Consider the following 27,108-nt stretch of genomic DNA (forward strand, 5'->3'; position numbering starts at 1 on the left):
ATAGCATACATTCTTAAGAGTGTAATGGGCTGGGGAAGATTACATGTGGTTACTGACTTTTCAGGTTCAGGGCTGATATTTTTTCCTCTCCCCCCTATCCCTTTTAGGTAATATACTTGAAGAAAACACCAGAAGACGCTTACAGAACACTTTTGTCTGGATCTAATCCACCTTATCTTCCATTTAGGTATGTGAACATGAGAAATGGGCCTAACTTTTGTGTTTTGGAATTTGCTAAATACAGATTTTTCAGACTGGTCTCCAGGAAAAAAATACCATTTACTTCTGGTGGGATTACTTGTTCTGTGTTGGAATAAGAAAGCCACTGAGATTGAGTTAAATGTTAAGTAAAATTTCCGGTCTTTCAAATTATCAGGTTTTGGAAATAGTTCTTAGTATGTTTGTGATTGAGCAATTCAAACCTTACTTCATCATGTACTGTGTTTTACTACTTGGAAGTCATTCCCATCTTTTAAATTCCCTAGTACCTAAGCAGCTAGATTTAGTTGAATGAAGAGGGGTTTATGCTGTTACGTTTTCTGTATTTTGCAGAACAAGTACTGATGTTCAAATTAAGATGCTTTGCCTATTTGTTTCCAATGAATCATAGCTAATTTCTATCAGTCTGTCTTTATTGCCTGTACTAATGTCCTACTGAGACTTAAATCTGAGGAGTTCTAGCTGTCATGCCTATCTAATAAAGAGACATCCAAACTTTTTTTATGGTTTGGGCAATGAAGTGCCCTTGCACTTTAGGAATGAAAATACCTCATGCTATTCTTATGCAAACACTGGCATTAAAAGGCAACTACAAGAAGGTCAAAATCCTCTTTTTGGGGGGCAGTCAGCATGTCACAAGTGGTGTTCACTGTCAGCCAGTGCATTTGTGAATGTAGATCTACCCTGTCTATATCAAATTCATCTGATTCTACAGTCACTCAGCAAAGGAAGATTGTGTTCTCTTTCCTCACAGCTTGTACAGGAGCCAAATACAGTATAAACTGTTGGGGTGGTAAACTTGTATTTAAGGTCCAGTTTGACTGTGAAATCTCAAAATCAGTGATAGCTTATATTGGCAGGGAGTTTATACACTAACTTGGTCATTGATAGCTCTCCAAAGCCCAAGAAGTTTACTGAGCTATCAATATCCATATTTTTTTAGTTAATTATAAAATATACTTTGTACAATGCATAAACAAATGAGTTATTTTAAACATGTTAGTGGTCCAAATTCTATATAAAATACAGGAGTGATGATCTAAGTTAAAGAATAATGTATAGTTTTCTCCACCTTTTAGATTCTTTGGCTCCTAATCTTCTCCCAGTTTGAAATAATTACACCGGTCCTTTCTATTTGCAGAAGGTTCAGCTACTGGAGAATTACTAGAAGTTCTCTGAAGCAAACTATTATTCTGAGCACAGAAACTGTGTCAGTACATTCTATTTCATTATTTTGGGGAAAACAAGAAGTAAAATTTCCTTGTGGGAATTTAATCTGTAGCATTTTGGTGGAGTCCAAAAAACATTATTCTCCCTTTTGTATAAGATTCTTAGTAGTTCAGCTTTGGCAGGGGTATTTCTTTCTTACAAGAGCTTTTAATACTAAAACGATTTAAATTTTTCAGAACCTTAAGCTTAGCTTATTCATTACTTCCTTAAAAAACAAAACTTAGTAGTTGAGGATGTATGTTATCTGGGAATACGTGGATTTTCTTCAGCAATGACAGAAACATACTTTTTGTAATCACAGTAAGTTGCTATGCCTTTAGGTTCCTTTCTCCCCTGCCAAACCAAAAATTAAGGTATGGAGAAAACTAACTGAGGAATTTGAATTGTCAGATCCAAAAATTGTAACTGGGAGGAACAGTGTGTTTGCAGACCCTATTTCCTCAAACCAAAGACTACAGACCTTTTGCCTTGCAACCAATTCTTTATAATAATAATGATAACAGCAGTACTAATAAAAAATTATATTTCTACTTGACTGGTAGTGAACGTAATTGGCTCTGTGATTTCTTATGTGGCTGTAAGAGCCACAGTCACAAATATGACACAAAATAATGTCATTTAAGTGTTAATTATTCAAAGCAAATTCTCATAAGTTTGAATGAATAGAATTATATTCCAAAATAAGAGTTATATCAGCAAAGAAGGGAGTTAAAAAATCACAAAATCGAATAAGATTTTCTAAAGATAACTTTATATTATATATAAATATAATATATATTTATATAAAATATATATTGCATGTTTGGGAGAGAACACTAGCTGAAAATGTTGAAGAAGGCAATATCCAGAGAAGAGACTTATTCAGGTTTTGCAGTCTGTCCTGTCAAAATGGTTACGAAAGTATAATCACTTTGTTCTGTTCATCAGCTTCAGCAGAACAGGGCAATAACAGGGAGAGTAGGCAGTCTTCTGAAACATCAGTCCTCTGCAGTCTTTGTCCCCGTGTTTCGAGCTCTGGGTTGCTGTAAGATAAATGATTGGCTAAAACTTAAGTTCTTTGGGAGAGGGTGTGTGTTTTGTGGTGGCTTTTCTGTGATGTGGATTTTGGTATGGTCTTGGGGGTTTCTAGCACAAAGCTTTGGGTATTTTAGAGGATGTGAGGGAGACAGTCTTGAGTAGAGCCATGCTGTTTCTAGAAGGAATATAGTGGTACAAGCTTTTGCTAGAAGAATTAAACATTTTTATTTTTTTGAGTGTTCTTTCATATATGGCTTGTGGCCAGAAAGGACTTATGTTTTTTTTTGCACCTGCTTTTGACTATATCAGTTCTTGACACCAGATTAGAGTTTAAGCAGATTCTCTTACTGTGGTATAGTTTGACCTACTGGGAAGGAAGACTGTGTAATCTAGCTGTATAGGAGGTGAGACAAGGGGGGTGAGGAAAGAAACTGAAGGATTTGGACAAGATAGGAGGCTAGCAAAGAAATGGGGCATCTGATAGGGGATATTTGGGAGTTGAATTCATAGGAAGAGCTAGAATAGATGCAGAAAGAGCTTAAGAATTACTGGGGCTGAGAGGACAGCAGGTAGGGTCTGATGAGAGCCTGCAGTGGGACAATCTAGATTAGCTGGGAATGGAGAAGAAAGAATTGATTCCTCCTTCCCTGTTTTTCCAGGGCCTTTCAGCTCCTTTTTTCCCCTATGTCCATTCTAAGACATTTAAGACACCTCTGGTTCAAAATATAGCATGATGCTGAGGCTCCAGCAAATGAGCCTGTGCTGGAAGCAGTTACAGGTGAGGGGGGCTATAGCTACCTGGCATCAAGCTCTATTGTGGAGAGACAAATTAGTGCTATGAGGAAGTTTGCATTCCTTCATATCTTTAGTGTCTTGAAAAGAATTAAACTCACTTATGTATAGTGAAAACTGTAGCCAAATGTCTTACTTCATCCCTCCTGTTCTAAGGTCTAGGAAAGAAAGAATTTGAAATACTGAATCATCGGTATTCAGTGCTTACTGACTTGAATTTATTCTGATACAGTATCTAGGTTCTGGGCTCCAGCTTCTGTAGTATAGGTCCTCTCTGAACTGTTACAGCCAGACTGTTTAACAAGTTGGTTATTTTGATATCTGAAGTTCCTTCTATTTGGGAGAAGAAATAGGTAACTTTCAATAGGTAGAAGCTGCAGGATTGTCACATTCTTTATGGAGCACTGAGGAATGCTTACATGAAGTGATCACTGGGAAACTGATAGACTTTATTCTAGCTCAGTGACCTCAAAAAGCTTTAATCGGCTTAGATCTTTAGCTGGTATTTCAGTTAAAGACAGCTTCAGCAAATACTACTTGGGGGTGGAAGGAAATCAGAATACCCCTCTTGCGAGATACAGGGAAATGTTCTGATTTTGGTTTTATCATAGAAAAATTAGAGACAAAACAGGAAGATAAGGCAAGACTCTCTTTGAGACACTTATTTTTGGCTGATTCGCTGTGATACTCAAGTCATTTGAAAATCTTGCACTGTTAACTTCTCACTTCCATTTAAGAAAATGGTCCTAACCCCATTTTTGAAATCATCATAAATACCAGTTTCTCACTGTGAAACTAAGCTTTACATCTTTACCTCAAACTGCTCTGTATTGACTTTATATTGAAGAAAACCCAGTATATTTTAGTGTGTGTTCAGACTCTAGATACAACATGAATTTCAGAGCTATATTTTAGTTTGTAGCTTTTGGGTTTTGTTTCTTTATTGGCATGTGCTGGGTAAATGCTGTTTTGTTATTGACAGTGTTTAGAGGTTTAGTAGAAGGAAAGTGTTCTGTAGTATCGAGGTCGTATTGAGGTCAGTTACCGTCACTGTGAAATCAGATGTGGGATTTGCAGCTCTGGAATGCTGGCTCAGGTTCATACCTCATCTGTATCTCACAGAAACAGACACATTTTTTCTCATTTTGGAAGTAAGTAGAGTGCTATCAGGTGACAGTTGGTAAAACACTGTTTGCAAATCAAGGTGGTTATGCATTTGGCCATAGAAGACTGGAAGAATACAGTAACAAAACATAAGCCACAGGAACTGGAGCACCTGCACTGTAAAACTATGCCAGAGATGTCTGTATGTGCTCCTTTCTATCATTCTGAGATGAAATGGGGTCTTGCTTTCTCTTCTGTGCTTTTTTAAACACAGACTTTTGAGCTGAATAAAAAGTTTTAACATTTGAAATGCAAATAGCTTGGTTTATATCAGTAAAAACACTGGAATGTTTTTCTGTACTAACAAGTAGTCCCCGTAGTCCCGATTACTACTGCCTTGAACATAAACACATACATTAGTTTTCTGGAGGATAGGATGCTGACTGTAGAAAAAAAGAGAATAAGATTAAATAGGAAGAATGTCTGGAATTAATTTTAATTTCATATAAAACCATATATTTCTTCAAGTTTAGTAAATGTATTTTTATTTTACAATTCTCTTCCTTACAACAGTGCTGCTCATTTGGTGTTACTGTGGTGCAGTGTGGCCCATTCAGAATCTACTGCATTTTATGCAAGCTAAAATTAGTTTTATTAATTATTGCTCTAAACCGTTTGAAATATGTCTGTCATTGATAGAAAGAAAATGCATACTGGTGGTGTATAATTGACTTTTCAATCTGGCATGAGAATAGGTGCATTTTGAACAGGATTTTTGTAAAGGTTAATACTAGTTCTGACAGTATCCAGTATTTTTATCCATGGTCTGGAAATTTACACAAAATCAGTAGGCAGATGGGTTGACACAAAGAATAGTGGAATGAAACTAGCTGTTCTGTGTTAGTTTTTAATGATTTAGTTTTCTCCAGTAAATGTATTGATTCAGGAGGATTAAAAAAAAAACAATATGAAATTTGGTTTTTAAATATTTACAAAGCTTCTTAATGACTCTTCATCAGGGACTGTAGTGATAGGGCAAGGGGTGATGGGTTCAGACTGAAACAGGGAAAGTCCAAGTTAGATCTAAGGCAGAAGCTCTTCTCTGTGAGGGTGCAGAGGTGCTGGCACAGGGTGCCTAGAGAAGCTGTTGCTGCCCCATCCCTGGCAGTGTTCAAGGCCAGGTTAGACACAGGGGCTTGGAGCAACCTGCTCTAGTGGAAGGTGTCCCTGCCTGTGGCAGGGATTGGAGCCGGATGAGCTTTAAGGTCCTTTCCAACCCAAACCAGTCTGGGATTCTTTGATTCTAATAACTTCTCATCCATTTCTCGGGGATAGAGAAATAACTTGATAACTTGGCCTCTGCTTGGAGGACGTCATCAAGGTGATTAGTGGGGGGAGGTTTCTTCTAGGTTTCCTTTTAACAAAGTACCAAAACAATAAGTAACTTAAAATACCTGAGGCAAGTCCCTCTAAACAGGAAGATATTTTACTCAAGTAGTTTATTGAAAACATTCAGGAAATCAGGTCATGATAGACTCTTCATCTTTGCTTTTTAAGTACTTCTAGGCCTTTCTAGACATGTTGTTGGCAGTAAGATTGTCATTAAGCATCTGTCCTGTCTAACACTTCTGCAAAATGACCTTTGACTGAACTGTACAGGAATACTAACACTTCCCTGGAATAATATGAAATCATCTGTTTAATAGGAAGATTGAAGTTTAAAAATGGCACTTCATCAGTACACTGCAACTGGGCTTCATAAATAAACATTTTTACTTTTTTTTTTTTTTACACATTTGAAACAGCTCTGTAAGGTGTATTTTGTTGCTTGATTATGTTCTGAAACGAATAACTTGGGTTTCATCTCCTGATAGAGTTCACAGGCACTTGCCTTTCCTGTAGATCAGATATTGCTGTACTGTATTGATGGATCCAGCTCGCAGAACTCTCATGGATTGTATATCAGACTTCTGCCAAATTAATTTCTTTAGTTTTGCACCTAAATTTTAATACCTGTAGATAGCTTAGCTTAAAATTCTGGAGCATAAAGCAGTAAGTTTCAGAGAGGGGTTTGCAACTGGAATTGATTCTGATCAGCCAGTTGTGCTTTTGGAAACTAGAAAAGAAAAAATACATATATTCATGCTTCCTCTTGAAGCATGAAGTAATATCAAGCTGCTGCTTTCAGGTGTTATTCACCACCCTGCTGCACTGTCATTCTTGTCTGGTGCTTGTTTATGGTTTCGATCCATTATTGCATTCCTAGACAAAAGACAAATGGGTGGGGTAAGGGATGTGTGTGTGAAGTTTTCAGATGTTAACTCAGTGTATTGTATTTCTTTAAAAAAAATAGGCCCACCATTAGAATTCTGCTACTCTTTGAGCTTCTGGGAATTTGAGATCAGGGTTAAACAGCTTTTCAATTGTTCTTTCCCAAACTTTGCCTGTTTTGAATTTTTCTGGCTTTCAGTCTTTGTTATTCCACTGTGTGTGGATGGCATGTGTCAGCAGAGCTGTTTTCTCCAGGCAGAGTGCACCTACTCTAATGGTGAGGTGCACAGTGACAGAAATGAGACTTTTGAGGCATGTCTGATGTAGCAGTGGATGTTAGCTGCAGCATCCACGTGCACCCCATTGGAAATAGCTGTCTGTGGGCACTGTAGCTATGAATACTGCACAGCTGGTATTGTGATAGGCTTACCTTGGACAGTGAGGTTGAGTTCAATGTCTTCCCTCCCTTCCTCCTCCCCATTCTCTCTCTTGCTCTGTGCTATTAATGGATTAGAGATTATGTGGCTTTTTTCCCTGGTGTTGTGCTTATGTACTGCAGTATCGAATACCTTATCAGTTGGAGTGGTACTTATAGAGGAAATAAACTAGATTCTTGCTATAGCAAAATAACGTGCAAAATGAACATCTGCTACAGTCATGTCTCCCAGTTATATTTCTCTAAATAGTTAATTTTGTGGTTTGCATTGGTTTGCGTTTTGTTTCTGTCAGCCCCTTCAGAAAGCTGTTACAGCTTTTACAGCTTTTCTGTTATACATGTTCCCATGGGGGCCTTAAGGTTGTTTTTGCTTGGAAGACCCTTTTGTTTGCTAAAATCCTTTTGTACTAAAATGATATGTAACTTTCTCCTGTCAAAAATGTATTGTCTGTTAAGTTACGTTTTACAGCTTTCGTATGTTATGCTTATCTAATGTAATGAAAATACATTCTGTCTTTTCATTTTGAAAACCTACTTTGTTGGATTTGGATCTTGAAGGTTTATTCGCACATGAAAGTTCTAGTCTAAAACACTGTACTAAGTATTTTTTTTAATACTCTAATCACTTGAAAACTTTTCTAGAATAGCCTGCCTGTAATATGACATCACCAAAATTGGAGCTTTTCAGTTGCTTAAATACATTTTCTATCAGCATTGCTTGCTCAAAGCTGCTTACTCTCTTAAAGAATGAGAATATTCTAGTCTTAAAGTACTTAGAATTGAAGGAGCACATCAATACAAAACTTCGTACAACTTAGAGCAAGTAGACTATCAACAAAGGAAAGTTTTCAATGAAAGATTGCAATTTTGACTCAGTTATAAATTAAAGCTGTAGCTGACTGAAACCTGAAGTGTTGCTGTTCTGCTGAATTGCAGTTCTTAGCACTCTGGATAAGATGGCTTAGAGCAAAACTAGAAAACATTCCTTCAGTGAGTGCTTAGGAAATAATCTGCCCAGGGAGAACCCTGCTAAAATACAAACTGCTCTGAAGCACACTTTGAAAAGTACTTTGTCTTCTTGCCACACTGCATTTGTTGCTGATATTTTTGGTGATGTTAATAGATTTTATATTTCTGTCTCTAACCACTTAAATATATTTTGCTTTGGGGTATCCTGTCATCTTTTAAAGAGAAACTGTTATTTTCATAATAGCGGAACTGAGGTTAAGCAACTTTAATTACATCTGGATATTTTTGAATTACATCTGTCATCAGACATCAAAACAAGAGCCTGTAAATGAAATCCAAACTAGTAGTCTATTTGCCTTTCCCTGTTAGACAGCATAACTCAATGAAGACTTGAGTAATGGGTAAAGCAAGTTTTGGTTTATTTACTACTGTCCTTACACAATTGAGAGAGGATGCAAAGCTTCCTGTTCCAGGACAGTGTGAATAATTTGGTAAAGGGCATGTAGTTGCTGATGTAAAATAGCACTTAAAACGCTTTGTAGTATCTAACTGCAGTTCAATGGGGCTACATCTGGTAGGAGTGTGCTTTTGCATCAACAAGCTTCTCACAAGATGTCTTCTTTGAACTTTAATTCAGAGCTCTTAAAGAGGATGAAATAACTTGAATATATTCCATTGTGTGCTGACTTTCCCCAAGTTCTTCAAATAATTCTGTGTATCTTAATTTGTATTAAATCCATAGGGATGCTTCATTTGGGAACTCCACATACAATCTTACGATCTTGGACTGTTTGCAGGGACTAAATAAGGTAATGACACTTTTCCTTAGCAAAACAGACTTCAATTGACTTGTAAAACAAGAAGGAAAATACTGTGAACATATATTAGACCTGGTTTCAAAGCAAAAACTATGAGTTGAGGTGTATTCTGTCATGAAGCCTAAGTTACTGAGGACTGCAAGTAGTGAACATGGAAGACGATTACAGCTTTACCTAACTGGCTTGCCTCTGACAGCTTTCTGAACTTCACCTTCTGAATCAGAATGTGCAAGCACGCCAGGCCTAGCTGTTCTTAACATTGCAAGACAGTGCACTAGCTCTGCTGTGGATCTGCAATAGATCATTTATGATGAGTGGTAAAAAGGAATAACAAAGGTTCATAAAGTCAAATGTGACAGACATCTAGGTATGCTGTGATTTAATCTGATCTGTTCGTGCAAGTACTTGGTCCCAATTTACCCCCCAAACACTTGGTTTGCCTGTATGTTCTCCTGATTATTTACAAAGAATGAAAACTAATGTATCTTACTGGTGTTATGATGTGTCACTTTCAACAGGCCTGGTCCTGGAGAAGATTAAGCTCCAGTATGGCTTCGTTAAAAATATAACATCGCATCTTAATTTGCAGCCTTGTGTTATATACTTTATACTGTAAGCAAAGATGAGATTTTTGTCCATCATTTCCCAGTGATCTTGATGAAGGGAGCAAGCTGTGTGAACAGCTCTATACATATACTTTGTAGATTATCTGTAATTCTTATAAGTGTGGCAAAACAAATGTTTCTTCAAAATTGAAAACAGAGAGATCCAGCTTAATATTTTTAGTTCTGTGGGGGTGGGAAAGGAGCTGTCAGTTAACAGCAAGACTAATTTCTGTGGCATTCTACAGCTTCTGAAGCTCTGTGAAGCAGTCAGCGTAGTCCCTGTAATTTATCTGCAACAAACTCATCAGAAGGACTTTGAACATCAGTTTTTCCTCCTTTGTTCCCATAAAATTTCTTACTGAATTTTTGTCCAGTTCACCTTCAGAGGAAAAAAACTTTGAGCAAAAACCTTAATCTAAAGAAAAATCTCAGTCTACTGGGGTAAATTTGGTGTTTGAATTACATAACATGTAATTCAGGGGGCCTACAAATTCTGGAGTACAGCCAGCCAACCATGCTAAAATTAAATAGGTTTTCCTGCTAAAACAAACCTCTTGGTACCTTAGGTTTCATGACAGCCCCAGTACTGCGCCTGCACTGTCTATAAGAAAGCTATTTTACTTTTGTCTTCAAAAAGGTGCTTTAAATATAGCAAATAATGGCAGAGTGATGATGATTGTTTTTTTTAAATCATAGATTTGTGGTGTAGTTTTATCACACCTTAATCCTAGAGTGTTGTGTAACATCTGTACTTCTCTTAGTGCACTAGATTGAGTATAAATATACTCTGCAGAGCTGTCTTCCACCTATTCCTTAGAAGAAATTCGGCTATTAATTACTTATTCATAGAATTGTGTTTTGGTATGATATTATATGCAAATCTTTAGTACAAAATGGGCATATTTAATAGTAGTCCAGTAATCAAATACAAAAATTTACTTCTTTCAGCCCTATAATAAATACTGGGTAATGTAGTCTAGTGGAAGTCATTCTATCAGTGGAATGTGTATTAAAAGCAAATCACAAAACACAGGTTATAGACAGTATTTTATCCTGCATGTGCTATTTTGCCTGGGTATGATGGTGATAAAGACAGAGTATCATATAAAGTATAGAAAATCAATAAACTTACTGGTCTATATTTTATGTCCAGCTGCATGAGAATGTATTCAGCATAGAAATCGTTGAATGGATGTATGACAAAAAGGGAATGGCTTTTCAATTTGTCATCTGCCTTACAATAAAAACCATAGTGAGATGGGGAGAATCAATTTGATGATTTAAGTGATATGCAACAACCTTATGTTCCATTGTAGTGTCTTTGAAAGGCTAAAAAAAAGCCTGATGTGATTTTGGTGACATTGTTGGAGTTTTTGTTATGTGTTAATCTGTGCAAAATGTTATGTTGTCTTAACATAGAGGCTTCAAGAAACCAAAAGCAGAAACATTCAGTGTTTTGTTTTTGAGCTCAAACACAATATTATAAAATTAGATTCTATATGATATTTTGGTATAAACTGACACCTTGTTGCCTTTTAGGCCTTGCAGCACGGATTTTTTGACTTTAAGACATTTGATGTGGATGAATATGAACACTATGAGGTTTGTACATTTAATGAGTTGAATGTGTTTCGTTTACCTAAAGTAAGTTATAATATACAGGGCCTCACAACTTAAAACATACTGGAAATGCATTTTAATTCAGGTAAAACCCAGTGTTCATATATCAGGTATGTCCATCCAAACCTGTGTGCTGTATGTGAAGGACATGCAGAATGCATACCCTTGCCCTTTCAGTGCATCACATAATAACTCTACTGTTTTCATGTAGAGATTCTGGCTTCTGGAACCTCTTTCATGCTTTCCCAACCCTTCCCTCAGGATATGTTCCAAGGTCTCTCAGCTGACCCACAGAGTCCATGTTTTTTTCCAGTGCTTGTTGAGCTGCTTCCTGAGATGTCATTAGTCCTAAATATATGATAATATTTTTAATAGCTACAGAGATTAAGCACATTTTGAACTTTTTGTAATAAGGATGGATTATATGAGCATTCTAATAATGAAAATACATCCAAATATTTCCCTAATGAAGTCCCAGAAAACTAATACCTAAAATAAGTTAGAATATACAGTACCCCACGCCTGAAGAATAGATGCTCTGGTTGACTTTAGATGCTTCCAGGATTTTGTTCTCTAACATACACACTTTTAACTGGTAATAATAGACAGTTATCTCAAGCTCTGTTGCTGCAGAGAACCTTTAAGATATGCCTGTGCTGTAGCTGTGACCTGGGCTGTGTACAGAAGCTGTACATACAGCTGGCCCATAACACTTCCATGAGCTGTCTGAAGTTTCGCTTGGTTGTATTGGACCTTGGCTTTGGAACTCCCCGGAGTTCCTGAAGTTGCTCTGGTTAAGGAGAAAGATACATAAACTAGCGGTACTGAACATCTGCTTATTAACTCTTATTATTAACTCTTCTTAGAGTTGTGTTACTTTACTGTAGCCAGTATTGTTCCCTCCCAGCCCTTCTTGTTTCAGAAAACGTGGAAATAATGAGAATAAATTTGCTCAGTCTGAAAACATTTGAAAATTTATTCCCTTAAGCTGAATATTTCTAATATCAAATAAGGACAACTGCTTTTCTTAAATGTCTGTAACATTTGGTAAGGAACTGTTTTAAAAGCTATGGGTGACTTGGTGCCTATCTGGAATACATTCGGCTATAGGGCATACCTCAAGAAAGAGGGTGAAGTCAGGAGAGGAATAAACTACGGAAAAACTGAATTTGCAACACAAACCTCTACAGTAGATGTTGGCTGCAGCAGGCACACTATAGCATATAGCTAGTCACTAAACTTAAAAGCACTTGTAGAAGGAGTTCTGTACGCTGCAATGTTCCAGAATGGTTAAATTGAGAAATTGGAATAGTCTTTGCTGAAAATTCAATGACCAGTAACTAAAATGTACAGTATGAAATTGCTGGGGGTTTCCTTCCTCTATGTAGAAAATGAAGAGGTTTTTCTAAACACAAATTATGGTTGGAAATACTTAGGATTAGGCATTAATCTGCCTGGAAAAAAAAAGTATTAGAATAATTGACTAACATCTCATTATTTTGTTTGATGCTGAACATTACTTCAGTCTGTGAAAAGCACATGTGTGAATGTTGTTTAAGTAACTGCGTGCTGTCTGAGGTCTTCTATGGTTTTATGCCTTGTGGTCAGCTTTGTATGTTTAGTTAAGTCCTGTGCTGCATTTTAGAACCTTTAAATGTTCCAGGTTTCTGCTGTGTTAGGTCTCCAAATGTGTAGTTTTGTGGAGAAAAGTTGCATAAGACTTAAAGGGGGCAGCTAAAGGAACTTCTCTTTCACCTCACTCCATGATCAAGGCAGTTAATTCCCCTTTTGTTGGACTAGATGTAAAATACTCAAGTTCTCCCTTTTTGTTAATCATAATGTTGTTTGCATGTGGTGTTGAGTATATACAAATACATCTGTAGCTCAGATTGGTCAAAATTTCAAGTATTTACAGTAACCCATGTAGCTATAAAGAACTACTTATTTCACAAATAAAGCTGGTATTACAGGTACAAAAATACATTTGACTTTCTGAACAGGACCCCTTTCCTGAAGGGGTAGAGGTGCTCCAATGGTGGCATTGCAGTTTGTGACACAACTCCCGGTGATTGTAGGGTCCTGACCTGGCTGGAAGTTGGGTTCACTGCTCCTTATGCAGCCTTGTTCACTTCCAAATTTCATTCCGTGAGGACATTTGGAGCAAGTCTAATGGGCTTAGCAAAGCAAACAGTGGGTGAATTGGTTACAGTAGTATTCACTATCAGATCCTTTCACTCATTAGGATGTTTTGAGGAGCTGACAGCTAGAAACATAAGCTTAATGCAGCAGAACTGAGTGCCATGTCCTTAGAAGTCACACTGAGAATAACTGCATTGCTACATGAGAAATGAGTGCTTTACAGTTGGGATAAAAGAAGGCAGTTTTGCACTTCAGTCAGACATTTCCAAAGGAGCTTCCAGTTTTCTGGTACTACCATGGTTTGAAAAGCCTTTTTGAAGTTTTTATTTGAAAGTGGGCAAGAAATGCAAAAGCTCCCAGTTTGAAAATGTTCTTAATTTAATCTTTTTATTTGATTTATACTTTGCTTCTGTGATTGCTGGCTCATCAGAGCTTATGCCAAGATGTAGATTTTGGTTTCTACAGGGAAATTAGAATTCTTTTGAAAGACTAATTGTTTTTAATTTGTTTTATGTGAATTCGGTTTTTTTTAGCCAATGTCTGGTGAGTGAATTCTTCACAGGGAGGGAAGAATTTTTCCATACTCTTTCATTAAAACATACAAGAATGTTGCTGTTTGTAAGTTTTATAAGTAGGTATCTTAAACTGCTGAAACCTCTAAGAGAGAAATAGGGAGAGGATCTTTCTGCTTTGCTTGGAAAACTTCAGCAAAACTGGTTTGTGTCTAATTTTATGAAGAGATTTCTGCAAAGCAGCTTATGATTTGTTAGTTTGTCCCATATAGATAAGACGGTTTATTCCATTTGAAGTGTTTTCACTTAAGGTAGCAACAACATAGCGAAAAATAAACTTGAAATTAATTGTTTTGAACTTTTTCTGTACAGATATTAAAATGCTTTTTTCTCCTGACATTCTCTTATAGCGAGTGGAAAATGGTGACTTCAACTGGATTGTTCCAGGAAAATTTTTGGCATTTAGTGGACCACACCCAAAAAGCAAACTTGAAAATGGTATGGTGCATATTGTAATGATGTCCCATTTCCAGCATGTGAAACAGTCCCACCCAGTGAGCTGACAATGAGAGGTTTATAGGTTAATTTTCATCTTCAGAAATAATCATGGAGTGAACGTTTTATATGCAATGATGGAGCTTAATTCCAAAGGTTTTAGAATTCTTCTTGGCTAGAAGAATTCTAATTCTTCCAACAGTCAGTGGCTTCCGTTCAGCAATGAAGTGCCTGAGAAATTCAGGTCCTTCCTTTTTTCCTGGAACCTGACACCTGATACAATAAGTGTGCAGAATTAAAGGTGAGTTGCATAGAGCAAAAGAGGCTGTAACAAAGGAAAGACTCTTAAAATAAGCTTGCTTTTACTACTGAAGATTCTTGGCATAATGGGAAGAACCTATATGATTCTAATGGAATAAAAAAGAGAAACTTGATCAACAGAGGGAAAATAGAGATTTGATTCAGCTAAAAGGGAACTTGGTAATCTAAAAACTACAATCAGATTTTTGCTGAATTTCAACTTACTCCTTGTGCTTCTTCCTTTCATAGGTTATCCTCTTCATGCACCTGAAGCCTACTTTCCCTATTTCAAGAAACATAATGTCACATCAATCATAAGACTCAACAAAAAAATCTATGAGGCCAAACGTTTCACTGATGCTGGGTTTGAGCATTATGACCTCTTCTTCATAGATGGAAGCACACCAAGTGACAGCATAGTTCAGAGGTTCCTCAATATCTGTGAGAATGCTGATGGGGCTATTGCTGTACATTGTAAAGGTGTGTGCACTGTTACTTCTCAGATTGAAGTTCAAGATGAGTATTAATCCGTAGAGTTTATTTAGAAATAAAGCATTTAAAAATATCACTTTCCAGTCATGAAAATAATATTGCTTACGATACTTGACTAAATATATGAAAAATGTTTGTTATTTTCATGTGCATAGTAAGTTCTTTCATCCTATGCAACTATTTACAGTAACTGACAATCTGTTGTTCATTGTCTCAGTTTTTCTTAGCATTGCTAGAAGGCCTGAGTTTGAGCTGATTTCTCTTTTGCATTATGCTTCCACAGCATTATGATAATTGATTAGGAAATGCAAAAGACTGAAAGGTTTTCTTTGTGCCTTTGGACTGTTGTCCATTTTTCTGTGGAGCATGACTTTCCACATTTCAAGTTAATGTGAGTTACTGCGATGCCAGCATTTCAAACCTGCCTATTTCAGCAAAATGGCCACAAAACATGCTTAATTGAGGATGAGTAACAAAGGTTTTGAAGGGTTTGGCTTGATTTATGTTTGCAGTTGTGTAAGGACATTGTGGAGTCAAATGCCATGTTGGTCTGAAACAAGAACAGTGCTATTCATCATTTTTCCTTGAACAATAAGCATGCGTATCTAAGATAAGTTTATTTGCTAACAAGTTGCTACTGTGGATAGAACCCTACAATTCCAGCATTAATAAGCTGGACATCTGCTAACTGAGTGAGAGTATAAACTAGTGATCAGTAAGAGTAGATTGTTATTCTCGAGGCTTAGCTGCTGAAGGTATACAGTATACTTTTCTAGTGACTTAGGTATGCTCTTGCTAAACTTCCTATTTCTAAAACCAGTAAAAACCAAAATCAAAGTACCTTTGAGAAGCCAACACATGTATTTTACAAATCAAGCCTCAAATACATGCAAATAAATGTGCACATCACAACAGAGAGCAGCATGTGTTTCTTTTTTGTACTATCAGCCTTTAAAGAAACCCCAAACAACCAACTTGTAAGTAGAATTGTGCAAGTTTCGAGAGTGATCATCACTCCATGCATTCATGAACCCTATTAACTTATTGCAAGCATATATTCTTACATCTGCAGCATTGAAATCCAGTTATGTGATAGATACTAACAGAAGTTCTTTCTTCAAATATTAAGGTGGTGAATAAAATTGTAAAGACATCTTCTCCTGTCCTACTTTAACTGGATACTTAGTGAATGCTCATGAATTTGTATGTAAGTGTTGATACTTGTGTTTCTGTAGCTGGCCTGGGGAGAACAGGAACACTGATTGCCTGCTACATAATGAAACACTACAAGTTCACACATGCTGAAGCCATTGCTTGGATAAGAATATGTCGACCAGGCTCTATTATAGGACCCCAGCAACACTTCTTGGAAGAGTATGTATACCTTCTTTGCTATTAAGAATGAACTGCTTCTCTACATCCTTTTCCATCTTGCACTATTTATAGGATCTACTTTCTGTCTGACATCATATGTTACTGCCTGTTGCAGTATATTTAAGGTTACTCAATTTAGGATTGAACTCAAACTTGCTAAAATCGTCTTCTCTGGGGTGCTGTGTCTTGTCACCTTAAGGGGCAGAGGGTCTCAATACTCTGCATGTTTGTGTTCATATATAGCCAATGATAACACTCAAAATTAATTTCACAATTGTATAATTGCTATGGTTTGGGTTTTTTTTCTTGTAACTAAAGATTAAGTATGTAGCGGACAGCTCCTGATCTCTGTCAGATTCCTAGCATAATGAATGAAGTGTTTCTGGTTTGGAGCTAATGGTCATTATCAAAATAATGGCATGGTTTTAATACAGCTTTTCTCAAAATAAACTGTACATTTTGGGTTGAGAACATTTCATGTGCAGATAGCTTGAACAGGTGATTCAGGTTTTGATCCTGACTGGAACTGAATGACAAAATTGCACTGGCTTCAGAGGTGTAGGCATTAAGTTTAATTTCATGGTGGTTTCTACACTGTGCATTTACTATTACAATGCTTATGCTGGTATCTTTTATTTGATACCATGATGATACTTAGTTGGAGGCATTTTCACTGATAGGAGAAAGAACATTAGGAAAAGATACACCACAAATTAGTGTGGTGATTTGAGCTCAGCATCACACAGCTGCTTACCCACTGCTCCCCACTGGGCTGGGGAGCAGGGTCAGAGAAAAGGTAAAGAAGCCCTGTGCGTTGAGGTAAGAACAACTCAGTAGTTGAAATAAAAACAAAATGTAATAATACATTAATAATAATGAGAATGATGAAAGGAAATAGAGAGGAAGGAATAATACTACCACCCCTCGCCTACCTCTCTTCCCCACCAAAAAAAACAAAACTTGAGTGTTTTGCTGTACAGTTGCTCACCACCCCTACATAGTGATCAGCTTCTTTCTGGACAACTTGATTGGGTAAGTGCTACTGAACAACAACTGAAACATCAGTGTGTTACCAGCATTATTCTCAGCCTAATGCCAAAACACAGCACTGCGCCAGCTACTAAGGGAGAGAATTACCACAGCTGAAACCAGGACAATTTGTCTCATTTTGGAAAGAAAAAAACAAGAGCTCTGCTAGATCCTGTGTAAATACAGTAAAATATACACTTCAGAGAATCAGTTGGCTTGGAAAAGACCTTTAAGATCATGGAGTCCACCCATTCCCAGCACTGTCAAAGCCACCACGAACCCATGGCACTGAGGTCTTGTCTCCATGGGGTGTGAACACTTGCAGGGATGGTGACTGCAGCCCTGCCCTGGGCAGCCTGTTCCAATGCCTGAGCACCCTCTGGGGGAGGAATTGTTCCTCAGCTCCATCTAAACCTGCCCTGGTGCAGCTTGAGGCCTTTCCCTCTTGTCCCATCCCTTGTTCCTTGGGAGTAGAGACTGATCCCACCTCCCTACAACCTCATGTTAGGCAGTTGTAGAGAACATCTTAAAATCTAATAGATATCAGAGAGAAAGAAGAAGCGTTACTGTAATTCATAACAGAAACTGAGCATGAATGAGGATTCCTATTTCTTTTCCAGTTCAGTTGAATGGGCACTCCTTTATTTGACATCTGGCCCACCATTAGTCAAAATACTTTGAATCACAAACTTTCACAAACCACAAATGCTCACTAAAGGCACATTTATCTTCACACTGTGCTGATGCTTAGATGATGTGCTCTTAAAAATAACTTCCATAATAGAGCAAAATTGAGACAGTATGTAGCCTGGTTTGTAAATTCAATATACTTGAAAGATATGAAAAGCAGAGGCCATGTCTTTTCTGCAGTAGTATATAAATGGCTTGGTTTGATTTTTATAGATAGGCAAAGTTCTGTCAGACTTTTTTCACTCATACTGTAGTATTGTTCATTAAGAGTTTTCTGTTGGCCTCATGCCAATAGATACCTGTTGTGACAACCAGGCAAAACGCAGGGAATGTCACCAGTAGTGTCAAAATGGGATTGTGAAAGAGGGAGCCAACACCAGTTGCATCATTCTCACATAAAATCTCTTGCTCTCAGCACTGCAAAGTTGCATCTGACAAAAAGTGGAATTCTTGCAGCTTGTATTTTCCAACATTCCTAGGTGTCAAAGCTTCATCTCCAGGTTCTTTGAGGTGTAACGGGGGGTTGAGTAGGTTATTGTGGAGACTCTCCCACCCAAGTATTTATCAAGTCAGTTTGTTACTGGGAGTGCAGTTAATCCTGCAAGACTTCAATGATCTTTAAATTCATGTTTTCTAGGCTCCTTCTCGTAGGTGGAATAGAGGTGCTCCCTCTTCCCCTGTCCTGTCCTTCTCCCTTCACTTGCTGTTTTTTTGGAATGTAGTGAAATTTTCCTCAAAGTGCTTACCTTTCTCTGTATTATGGAGCAGGTTTAGGCAGTTGGCTCAGACTGCTTGGCCCTTGAGCTTTGCCATAATACTTTCAAACAAAGAAAAATTTCCAGTGCAAGTATATTCTGACTGAATTCCTTGTTCTTTTTTCCTCTGTTCAGTGTAAGGCTTGGATTTTGTTACGATAATACGTAGTGGAGTCTCTGTTTTTGGGTGGAACTGTCACGAATGGTACCTACCCAGCAACTTCCTTATTCAGGAATAACACAATCGCATCAACAAAAGCCTGCTTGGCCCATGCACATCATAGCATTATGTCTTAAATATATGAGCTTTTATTTTCTGCAAACTGATACCAGAGTCCCATTCAACTTTAAATGTCTGTAACCACTTCCACTGTACAGGTCAGCTGTGATTTTACTGCATCTTTATATACATATAGCTCACACTAGTAACAAGTTGGAAAATGCTGTGTCATCATTTGTTCTCCACATTACATAAAAGCATTATTTTAAATGAATCTTGAAGTTGTGTTTTAAAATCCATTAAAATACCACTACTAATTCCTCTTTAGTTCATCTCTTTACTCAGTTGGGGTTTGTAAGTTCAAGTTTCACTACCTGTAATATTTCTGTGATGGCTACAGACTTGTTTAGTGGTTCTGTGGGGTTTGTTGTTATTTTTAACCACTGAAAATGTTCTGGGTTTGCTGGGGTTTCTTTTTTGTGATAAATTGAAATTCATGTTCTTTCCAGATAAAGATGTACAGAATCTATGGGATTTTTAGCAATCCATGTGAGCAGCATGCTTTCCTGTTGGGTTTATGTGTCTGCACCTTTGTTGATAGGAATTGATTTGTTTTGTATCCCAAAGGAAGCAAGCAATGTTATGGCTGGAGGGAGATCTCATCCAATCGAAGCAGAAACAGCGAGTCCTTGATGGAAACATTAACAGAGTTCTTTGTGGCTTGAAGGACATTTCAATCAGTGACAGCTTAAATAAAGTACAAGTTTTGGATCAATACAGGCAGGTAGGAGGTTGTAGGGAAGATTTCAAATAAGCAGAGATGGAGTTGATCTGTTAATAACTAGCTATAGATAATGTTTAATTTTTTTAGGCTTGTTTTAGTACTTGGTTGCTTTTTCACAACTTTCTGGTTTCACAAGTTCTGGTTTAAACTGATGCAGGTATTTCTTCAGACTTCAAAAACTTGCATTATTTCAGGTTATTCTTTTAGGGGTTTCAGTTGTTGATTGGATAAAAATAAATTGGTTCTCTTCCTGAAAATGGATTTATTCCAAATTTCTAGCTAATAATGCATGAGCATATGGATGGCCATCCCTTTATCAGTGTTATGGATTACTGATAACTGTAAAGTCCTTACCCTAAATGTATTTATTGGAAGCACAGGCATGAAATGTGGGCGAATGTGATTTTATGATTCTGGGTGAATTTCCTACAGTATCTGTAAGAAGCAGTTTAGAGGAACTATGTGTTTGATTAATGCTGTCTTAGCTCTGTGATAAGAGCTGACGGAGTCCTTAACTTGATGTAAAAAAACAGGGATGTCATGGGCATCTGTCTCATGATCTATCATCATCTGTAAAGGTACTATGGAATATAAAAGTTTATGGCCTGAGATACATAAAGTTAAATACTTAGATTTCTAACTGGAAAATATACACTGTGTAGGGATGATCTCGTACACCAAATGAAAAGAGTTGGCACACAGCTCTATAGGTAAAAGTAATGTTTTTAAATCTGAGCTACTACTGCAACTTTACTGCTTCCAATATTCAAGGCAACTTACTTGCAGGTAACCCAACTACATAGACACTTTGTAGCAGCTTATGTTCAAGTTCACAATACAAATTCACAGTAGCACTTTATTCTACTGTAAACCTCTCTGTACTATGTGTATTTAATTTTTTTACAGATGTCATGTTAAAGTTAATATTCAGATTTCAGAACATTTAACTTACATCTTTATCTCTTTGGATATTTGGTTATATTTCAAAACCTCTTTATACTGGGCTCTTTAGAAGCTCAAACAGAAGCAATGTTTCCAGTCCCCCAAATGCGTAAGGGCTCAGAATCAGAGGACAGAACAGCTACATGCAGTAACTGTTGGGCAGGGAAAGACAGTGAAACAAAATTCATCAGCATTGAGAGAAGGGTGGCCTAGCAGATAATCCTCAGTAAAATCTAGCTAAAATCTTTATGTTGTCCTATAATTAATGCAACACTTGGACCTTTACGTGATTTGGATTAATTCTTACTGTGTTACTACTTCTGTAAATCTTTTGTCTGAGTTAATGGCAGGAACTATTCAACATAGATTCACAGACTGGTTTTGGTTAAGGGAGGAAGGGACCTTAAAGCTCATCCAGTTCCAACCTGCTGCCACGGGCAGGGACACCTCACACTAGAGCCAGTTGCTCCAAGCCCTGGCCTTGAGCACTGCCAGGGATGGGTAAGCCACAGCTTCTCTGGGCACCCTGTGCCAGCACCTCAGCACCCTCAAAGGGAAGACCTTCTGCCTAAGAGCTCATCTCAGTCTCTTCTCTGGCAGGTTAAAGCCATTCCCCTTGGCCTGCCCCTACAGGCCCTTGTAAAGTTGCAAGTGCTGGTCATGTAAATAGAATGTATCTTTGCTCTTCTGGCTTGCAGCTACTCTCACTAAGTCCATTAATCCAAATTAACATAAAAAGTAGTGTATCCACAATACAAAGACTCAGGGGAAGAGAAGTAGAAGGAAGCAGGAAAAGATACAGCTTAAACCAGAAGGTCTGCTGTCATTTGTAATGTCAGGCTTATATCCAGGCTAGACTGGTATTGCAAATTTTACAAAGCACTCACTATTCTGTTTTCTGCAGAACAGCAAGGTCACTTAGGCATAATAGGAACTGCAGTAATGCAAACAAGCACTTGTCTGAGGTCAAATGAAGCATAATGTCCATAAACTAACATACAACAAGTTTCACCTCAACATGAGGAAAAACTTTACATGAGGGTGTCAGAGCTCTGGCACAGGCTGCCCAGGGAGTTGTGGAGTCTCTCTCTTTGGTGACATCCCAAACACACCTGGACACATTCCTGTGTGCCCTGCTCTGGGTGGCCCTGCTTTGGCAGGGGCTGGACTGGGTGAGCTCCAGAGGCCCCTTCCAACACTGATGATCCTGGGATTCTGTGATAGCTGGTATGAGTTGTTTTCATTTGGCAATTTAAACAATCACAGTTCTCCCCTTGCTTTGTGTAGCTTCATACTTCTCTGCTACTTAAGAAACTGTTCTCTGCTTAATACTTGGGTCTTAGAAAAGCCTATTTTGAGTCAGAAAATATAAATGGGCATTTAAACAGTGTTGCCAGTTCACAGTATGGTTAGGACAGTGGACACTTGCAGGACACACAATGTTATCTAAATTTCTTCCTTCTCTTGTGTGTTCCACAAAGTTGTGTGTTGCTGCTTCCCTTCCACATCGAGCATAACTAAAAATACTTCTGGAGGAAGGAGTTGAATTTTATGTCCTATAAAAACTCACTTCTTTTAAGTAAATAAATACTGGCACTAGACTCGAGCCGTCCTGAACTCACTTTGAGGTCAGATTCTGCAAAAAGCCTCTAGTGAGTGACAGAGTTTACTGAACTGTGCAAGGACAGAGCAGTGCCCCATCCATGCAGAGGGATTAGCCTTTTAAATCACAGCCTTTGCAAAGGAGATGTTCAGCACTTCGAAACTACTGCTAAGGATCTGATGAATTTCCTTGCTTGCATGCTTCATGTTTCCCAGAATGAGTTTGAAGACAATGCACATGTGGAAGCTCAAGATGGCATGACACAGGGAGATAAGCTCAATGCCTTAAAAACACGGAGACGGACATGTTCTAGTACAGGTGGAGCTCTGAGGTAAGTGTAAATGAATTCTGAGGGAAGCCATGATTTGAAATTTAGTCAGTCCTATCAGATCTTTATGGCAAGTACATGGCCTTTGTTGTTGTACCATCTTCTGTGGTGGAACTATCTCTCAATATATAACTATTAGTTGCAGAGTTGATGGTTTTCTGTCACCCTGTTCAGGCTACCTACTTATTATATAGCAGTAAAAGATGAAGTAAAAATACCTCAAAACCTACAGATTTCTCTCTAGCACTTTAAAGCTTTTGTCTCAAGCAAAATATTCTTCAGTGAACTTTCTCTACCTATCTATAATTTTCTGTACTCCCTATATGTAAATGTTAAACTTCTCAGAACCAGTACAAATGTGAAGTTTGAAAATAAACCTGAAATACTTCTGGTTTTTAACTGTAAATGAAAATAATGATTGTCCTAACTCTTCCTAACTTTTTCCTAACTAATTTTCCTAACTAATTCCTAACTCTTATTAGTCTCGTACTTTAAAGCCAGGATGAGACATGGGAGCATGCTTTGCCAGAGGGGAAAGGCTCTTTATGGTTTGATAAAGACTACTGCTTTTGTTCCTTTAGGCTGCAAGACACAAAACTGCACACAAGGTCACAATCACAACCTTTCAGGTATTAACTTTAACATTATAGTTCTCAATGGATACCACTCAGAGCTTGTATTTTCAGTGTTTTAAATTATCACTCCAATTTATAAGCAATTTCAGACTTCTGATAAGACTTTAACACCTGCAGATACTGGTGGGAATATAAGGGACAGAGAGGAACAGCTCTGCTTCAGGGATACCCTATTCTTCTTAATAAATAATTAGCACATACAGGTAATTTCCTCAGTCATGTTTTCTTGTATTGATGGTGCTCTGCAGTGAAAGATGAGTAACGGTGGTGATTTAACCCCAGGCAGCAACTAAGCACTGCATAGCCTCCCACTTACCTCCCCTCAGTGGGATGGAAGGGTGAAAGTGGGGAAACAACTCATGGGTTGAGACAAATGCAGTTGAACAGGGAAATCCAAAGCCACACACACAGGCAAAGCAGAACAAGGGATTCATTCACCACTTCCCATGGTCAGGCTTCAGCCATCTCCAGGACAGCAGGGCTCCATCATGCGTAACCGTTACTTGGGAGGACAAATGCTGTAACTCCTCCTCCTTTCCCCAGCTTTATGTGCCGAGCCTGACTCCGTACAGTCTGAAGTATCCCTTTTGGTCCCTTGGGATCAGCTGCGTCCTCTCCCAGCTCCTTGTGCACCCCCAGCCTTCTTGCTCGTGGGGTGAGAGGCAGAAACAGCCTTGACCCTGTGTGAGTTCTGCTCAGTGGAAACTAAAACACCCCTGTGTCATCAACGCAGTGTGCAGCACAAATCCAAACCACAGCCCCATGCTAGAGGCTATGAAGAAAATTAACTATCCTACCTAAAACCAACCCACCAGTTAACCCATAACCACTTTATCTCTGTCTCAAATGCCTAAACTGGCTACGTGCTGTCTGCATATCACAATTTTTGCCAGTTTTGGTTTAGTAGATGAAGTAGAGGTATTGCTTAGTGGATACAACCAGTGCTGTTCTTTAGAAGATAAATACTGAATTTTAGTACCTTTTCATACAGGGTCCTCAGTAGATACTTTACTACAGGCTTTGCTTAGAACTTTCTGTGGAGCCAATAAAATCATTAGTTTCTTCTCATTTTCTAAATTTTCATTTATGACCTGTGCTAATCTCAAATCAGCACCAACTGTGCTCCCCAAAAGCAAATAAAATGTGGAGTGAAAATTTATTTTTAAGAGTTACAGGAATGGCAGAATTGAGTCTCATTGTGTCCTTTACCCCACTGCATCTAAAATACAACATGCAAGATAAAAACTGTCATTAGAAAGTATTAATATTGAAAGGAACACATTCTCTTCAGTTTTGTGACAACCTGGATTTTGGAAACAGATTACTCCAAATGTCCAACTTTGGAGGTGTCTGTTTACCCTTCCTTGGTGTGGAGTGAAAGCTATTTCTCCTCAATGTCATTCTGTGCTTGTGGCTGGAGACTTGTACCAAGGTTTTTCATCATTTAGGAGCTGATCATAATAATATCCCCTGGTGTAAAGATGGAGAGAACTTCATTCTACTGTGAGGCTGTTTATTTGCTAGCTTTTAATAAGTGAATATGGCCAGCTGTAATGCTAAAATTTTTGAGAGTCCAGTGCCCCACACTTCCAGCTATAGCTGCACCATATGGTACAGCAGGGGAACAACCTGAGTGGAATCTTTGAAAAGTTTATTACAAAGAGATTTAAGAGCAGGCGGACTGTTGTGTTTGCACTATTGAGTTCTTAGCCTGAGAACTCCCACCTGAGAATTCCCACTTCTTAGAATACCAGTCTGGAATACCATACTAGAAGGGTCTGTGAGTTTCTGAGATGTATATTTTCATGATAACCTTACTTCTCACTAAAACTCTATGCTCTCTTTAGACTCAATACTTCAGGTAGCACAGAAGGATCCATGTCTCCTCTGAAGGCCTCCAAAGTGATGGCAGTTCATTCACCATCTGCAGAAAGAATAAGCAGAATTCCCACATCCTCGGGCTCTAACCTTAAAAGGTTTGGGGGTTTTTTCTTCTCATTTTGGTATAACGGTACACAATGGTTTTCAGCACATATGTAGTCTATGAAAGGCTTGCTGTTCTTGGCTGTAAGAAGGTCTCTTCCAGAGTGATTAGCTGCTCCACCAGCCAAACTAGCTGCCTGCAGATTTAAAAACCAAACAAAAACCCAACACTTACACTGCTGGCATGAGAGTTTTGGTAGGGTTATATCAAGTATTCCCACAAGTCTATTCACTGTTAATGACAGAAGAATACTGAGTGATCTTTAATTTTATGAACCCATTATTACTATTGTACTAAGTAATGATGGATGTTAAGTGAAATTTAGAATAATTGATGCAGTTTTAACAACCTCTGGGCACAAATACTTACTTGAAGAAAATAAAGAGGTATTTCAGGGCATCCTATTTTTGTTCTCAAAATTTATCATACTACTTCCTGGTTACTTGAGGACTCGTATCACATTACTGATTTCAGGAAACAGAAGGGGAGTTCTTAAACTGCTCCATGTACATAAAATACTTCCGTGTGGATCAGACACTGCCTAAACCTTTTAACACAACCTCCTTCATGGGCATACAGTTTGGTAGAGGTGAAAGATAGCCATGGTAGTGCATGAATAAGCCAGGTTTGGGAACGCCTGACAAAGAATTCTGGGTTTCATTAGTTGAGAGCTAGAAGATGAACACAAGTAATTTCAGATTGGTCTATATTATTTATTTAATGTCTTCTGAATTGTCCATTATTTTTTCTGTGTGTATCTGTACATATCTTGTGTATATTTTTCTTTTTTCACCATGTGTGTTTTCCATTCAGTGTTTCCGTAAACTCCAGACTAGCCAGTTCTCTAGGGAACCTGTACGCTGCTTCAGATGATGATGAGAGCAAACTGACATCATTGTCCTCTAGGACAGGTTTTTCTGTAAGCCATATCTCCAGCCACTTGAATGGGAGCTTGCAGCTGCCTCCCAGCAATAACCCTGAACTGAACAACAACTTGTACAACAGAAACAGCAGTAGTGGCAACAGCCTGAGCAGCCAAACCAGTTTTCCCAGCGCCGTGACACATGTGTATGCATCAACCTTCCTTTATGGGCCTTATGACTCCTCCAGCACGATCCCAGAGTCAGTGAATTCCTGTAAGTTCATAGTTACAACAGCACTGTCAGGCATCTGAGCAATGCTGATCTTACTTGCTTCTGCAAGCAAAGGTGTTGCAAAACAATCTCAGCATGATTCTCTGACTTCCTTTCATGTTTCTGAACAATAGCTTTGTCTCTTACCTTGAAAGTAATTCTCATTTCATCTGCTTTTTTTCCACCTCTTTCAAGCATCTAGATGAAGTAGGTTCATGAAAATAAATTACTCCTGAACTTCAGCTAACACCTTTCCTGGTATCTTTTTATGGACCTTCTTGCCCATTAGATTTTTTTTTTCAATTTCAAATTATCTATAACATCTTTTATTATGTATCTTAATCTTCATGCAGTAATAAAGTTTAAAAAGCTTTTTTTGTGTATCATACTAAGAGTACAACATTCTTACAGGTAGGGTTTGTGTGAAAAACGAGTCTACTTGACATGAAACTTAGTCCTTTTCTAATAACAAATGGAAAAAGTATTTGAGAAAGATATTTCTGATGGTCTCACCATTTTAGCTTTCATTCCTTGGCAACTTAGAACCATAGAATCCCAGACTGCTTCGGGTTGGAAGGGACCTTAAGATCATCCAGTTCCAACCCCTGCCAC

The 27,108-nt window shown here is 38.0% G+C and overlaps 1 protein-coding gene across 1 annotated transcript in view; it reads left to right on the top strand.

Annotated features, from left to right (window-relative positions):
- CDC14A (cell division cycle 14A) overlaps positions 1–27,108 on the top strand; it is a 58,888-nt gene that overhangs the window by 25,031 nt on the left and 6,749 nt on the right. Inside the window, exons 5-15 of the mRNA XM_005141466.3 lie at positions 108–187; positions 8,781–8,847; positions 11,001–11,063; positions 14,143–14,230; positions 14,777–15,007; positions 16,255–16,393; positions 19,715–19,871; positions 22,632–22,747; positions 23,326–23,373; positions 25,227–25,355; positions 26,177–26,499. Of these exons, the coding sequence (XP_005141523.2) occupies positions 108–187; positions 8,781–8,847; positions 11,001–11,063; positions 14,143–14,230; positions 14,777–15,007; positions 16,255–16,393; positions 19,715–19,871; positions 22,632–22,747; positions 23,326–23,373; positions 25,227–25,355; positions 26,177–26,499 (1,441 nt within the window). The remainder of the gene's footprint in view (positions 1–107; positions 188–8,780; positions 8,848–11,000; positions 11,064–14,142; positions 14,231–14,776; positions 15,008–16,254; positions 16,394–19,714; positions 19,872–22,631; positions 22,748–23,325; positions 23,374–25,226; positions 25,356–26,176; positions 26,500–27,108) is intronic.

This window comes from Melopsittacus undulatus, chromosome 6, assembly GCF_012275295.1.
Source record: "Melopsittacus undulatus isolate bMelUnd1 chromosome 6, bMelUnd1.mat.Z, whole genome shotgun sequence".
NCBI classification, from domain to species: domain Eukaryota; kingdom Metazoa; phylum Chordata; class Aves; order Psittaciformes; family Psittaculidae; genus Melopsittacus; species Melopsittacus undulatus.